Consider the following 4,214-nt stretch of genomic DNA (forward strand, 5'->3'; position numbering starts at 1 on the left):
GACGAATTGTGACCACGACTATTTATAAACCTACATGAACAGGACGTCCACATTCCATGTGTGGCAGGTGATTGGACAACACTAGCAACATGGCCCTCCTCGAACAGCGGCAAAAGTTGTGGTGTCAGATGGAGCTGGACATCATCTGTGCCGAAGGCCTTGCCATATTGTTGGCAGAACTGCAATGGAAGGAGCAGGAAAAGAAAAGGAGGGGAAAAGGAGGGATTTTTGGGTTCGACTGTGGCTCACAAAGAGGAAGTTATTTGGCCACTGGGAGCATCTCATCCAGGAGCTCATTTGAGAAGATAAGTCATCGTTCCACCACTTCCTGTGAATGGATAAGGAGCTCTTCATGGAGTTACTAAGCAAAATTGGCCCTCGTATCGAGAAACAGCGGACCTTCTGGAGGGAGCCCCTTGAACCTAGACTTCGGCTAGCACTGACTCTCTGGTATCAAGCCATGGGAGACTCATACCAAAGTCTCCAGTATGGATTCAGGGTTGCAACCAACATCATCTGCGGGATTGTGAGGGACACCTGGGAGACAATCATCGACGAGTACATGAAGGAGGTCATCGTGTGCCCAATGACACCAGAGGATGGAAGGTGGTGGCCCAGGGATTCTCCGATCTCTGGAACTTCCATCACTGTACGAACACTTGACGATAGACACATCGTCATGTGTGCCCCAAGGAAGACTGGTTCCATTTATCACAACTATAAAGGTTTCCACTCACTCATCATCTTGGCCCTCGTGGACACTGATTACAAGTTCATCTACACTGATGTGGGGGCCAACGGTGCAAGCAGCGATGTGGGTGTATTCCTCAACACACCGCTGAGAAGAGTCTTTAACAACTACCACGTAGGACTGCCACCACGGGATGCACTGCCAGGAGGAGACCACCCCATCCACTACTTCATAGCCAGAGATGATGCATTCCCTTTCAAGGAGTACCTGCAGAAGCCATTCCCCCTTCGAGGACTGTTCACAGGAAGAACAGCTCTTCAATTACTGACTGTCCCATGCCAGACGAGTGGCTGAGAACACATTTGGGATACTGGCCACTCGGTTCCAGTGTATGCTGATCACAATGATGCTGATCCCAAAGGGTGTGGAGGCGGTGGTCTTGGCATCATGTTGTCTCCACAATATCCTTCGGATCAAGAGGCCAAAGTATGTCATCTGAGTGGCTGACAAGGAGTACCCCTTCACACCTGAGGTAACATCCAGAACATAGAGGTCGGATACTGCGAGGCTGGAGTCCTTTGACTTCCTGCCACGAGGTACGAAAACAATAGCACCAAAGAACGTCTGGACGTACCTGAAGGAGTATTACAATTCTCCTGTTGGCGCTGTACCCTGGCAGGACGACTTCATGGACTAGAATGCTGGAGGCATTTCTGTTATTTGAATTTATGTTGATGAAACTTGTTGCCTATTATTAATAAAATAATACATAAATATATTATTATTGTTTTCTTTACCCATCCCATAATATCTGCATCATTAGAGTTGTGACAGCCGGACAATAAACTGAGCTGCCCCGGCGTGCTGTGGCCTTTATACACCTTCAAGATAGCCCTACCCCCATGATCATACATCACAGGAACCCACGCGGAAGGGGCGGCGCCTAATTACCATTGTGTTCCAGAACATTCTGGGAGTGGTCTGGGATGAACCAGCGCTTACACTGCGATGATTCTGCATTTATTCAGCAAGGCTTTGTCGAAAATGACTTCTTGACACTTGACTCCCAAGTTATTCCCTGAGTACTCGCCAATAGTTGGCGAATACATCTCGGACTATTCTTGTGAAAATCTTGTGAAAGTCTTGTGAATGTCTTACGAACTTCGGCGAGTAAAATAGCAAAGTTACCTAAAGTCTGGTCAGACGCAAACATGATGCCGAATTACATGCCGATTATTCCCCGACTCTTCTGGGTTGCCGTAGAATGTTCTCCTAGTATTCACCAACTATTCATACCCGAAATTCGGGTCGAATTTCGTCTTTCTTTCACTGGTGAATCAGCGTAGGCTTGTCGAGGAACCGCAGTTTATTCAAGGTTAGAACTGAGAAAAAATTTAATTGACTGATGTCCTGATGGATCAGCGCATGTTCACATCTGTCAGGACTGAACCCGACTTGCCCCAGGACCACCCAAAATGACCCGAATGTGAACGAATAAGGTTCCGAATGTTCCCGAATGGTACCCGGTTATTGGAAAATTGCCAATCAGCCGACGCTTCGTGCCATAATTCCCTATAGTCTGAGTGGGTTTTAACTGAAGAGTGTCATAGCATTAAGTTCTTAAAGGATTATCATGATGTGGGGAAAAGGATCATCAAGCATGGGCCTACTTACCTACCCAGATTTCTCTCTCTCTCTCTCTCTCTCTCTCTCTCTCTCATAATTCTGCTCATTAATCTAATCAAATAGAGTCATGCTTAATGGACAACTGCACATATAATCAATGTCATTATACACATGCATGTGAATTACAGGAACATGAACTGCGAGTAATGTAAAAAAAAAAAATACATATAAATACTTACCCTGTCGTATACTGCATATGAACCCAACTTTATACCTACTGTACGTACATAACCACATACAAACGTATACCTATATGAATGAGCACAAATATACATATACGAAAATATATTATCAAATATACGTACAGTGTAGCCCATTCTTATCAAAAAGAATTGAATATGCATACATACCCTTCTACCTATCCCGTTCGTTGCAGGTGTGTGCTTATATAATAAGGGGAGGAAAAATATACAAACGAGACTTTCCCCTCCTGCTTTCTGTATAAAATGGCAGGTGTTCTTCACTTTGCTCTCCCCTGAAGATGTGAATACACGAAAGCGCTCAGGATATATTGTGTTTCCTTTTCCTTGTGGGTATCAGCACACACACACACACACACACACACACACACACACACACACACAAATATATATATATATATATATATATATATATATATATATATATATATATATATATATATATATATATATAAAATATATATAGTATACATAAAGCTCAGAGGAACAATAACCATTGAAGTAACAACTGAAAAGAGATAAAGATGCAACAGTGCATGAAAACCAGAGGTTGAGGGGAGCCAGTAAAAGAAGGAGAGCTAATGAGATGAAAAGCCTTTGACTCCACCTTGTTGGGAAGACCTGTATGAATAAAAAAAAATCAAAGAATAATCCATACACCAGATTACTGGCATCATCCATTCATAAAATATCTGTAACAGTTGGACTTCAACAACTGTTGGTTGAAGTCTGGGGGGAAACAACTTTTGGGGAGCGAGTTCCAGAGAGTTGCAGTCCGAGGAATAAAAGAATTCTGATAGGTAGAAATTCTGCAATATGGCTGAGTGATATTCCAGTCATGAGTGGGGAACCTGCTCACACATGAGAGTTGCACTCTACACAGGGGTGAATAAAACCCATGTATAAAGTCAACAACTGTGCAGAGGTAAGGAAGGTATGGAGTTGGATAAGCACGCCTAATCTCTTGGAAGCAGATTTTACAAGAAAGGCAAAATGTTCTTTCCAAGATAAATCCTGAGAGAATGGAATCCAAGTATGTTTGTGGATGATGCAGGCTTATGCTGGATATTGTTAAAAATTAGAGGGTATGCCTGTGGATGATTTTGTGGGGTTAATAGATTTAAGAACTGAATTTTTTATTCATTATAAACAACAAGACTCCTTTTACCCAATTAGAGAATTGAGCCAAGTTAGATATTAGGTGTGTCATAGCCTCATCTCTTGTTTGTTGAAGTAACTGCTGAGATGGACACTGAGGGGTGCATATGGAAAAGTGAAGGGTGGAGTCATCAGCGTATAAATGAATTAGGTTAGATGTACAACTCAGGAGGTCTTTAACCCGCCCTGTGCCAGTGCCATTTTAAAACGGTCTGACGTAATTGCGCGCTCAGTGCCAGTGCCGTTTTAAAATGATCTCGATTTCAAAAATTCATTGTGACTGCAATTTTCAAGCTAGGTGCGCAAAAACTGGTGTGCTTGTATGGCAACCTTTCCTCTATCTGGCCTCAGCCGGCCTGGCCCATACACCCACTTGCTCCCGCCTTGCACTCTCTCTGCCTCACTCTGCTTGTGTCAGTCATACAGTGCAGTGATGTCTCGCTGCGGTCTCTCTGACGAGGAGATTCAGGACCTCTTGA

The 4,214-nt window shown here is 43.5% G+C and overlaps 1 protein-coding gene across 1 annotated transcript; it reads left to right on the forward strand.

The window, feature by feature from the left end:
- The first annotated feature begins 334 nt into the window (after positions 1 to 334).
- LOC145400737 (uncharacterized) lies at positions 335 to 1,045 on the forward strand. The gene has a single exon (XM_080273170.1). The coding sequence runs from the start codon at positions 335 to 337 to the stop codon at positions 1,043 to 1,045; it is 711 nt and encodes a 236-aa protein (XP_080129296.1).
- The last annotated feature ends 3,169 nt before the right edge of the window (positions 1,046 to 4,214 follow it).

The sequence above is a fragment of the Coenobita brevimanus genome, chromosome 53 (assembly GCF_032717465.1).
Source record: "Coenobita brevimanus isolate Jiangsu-jjx chromosome 53, ASM3271746v2, whole genome shotgun sequence".
Taxonomy (NCBI): Eukaryota; Metazoa; Arthropoda; class Malacostraca; order Decapoda; family Coenobitidae; genus Coenobita; species Coenobita brevimanus.

What these genes read in the sequence shown, in the direction of transcription:
- LOC145400737 (XM_080273170.1), top strand. Translation starts at nt 335, where the DNA reads ATGGATAAGGAGCTCTTCATGGAGTTACTAAGCAAAATTGGCCCTCGT.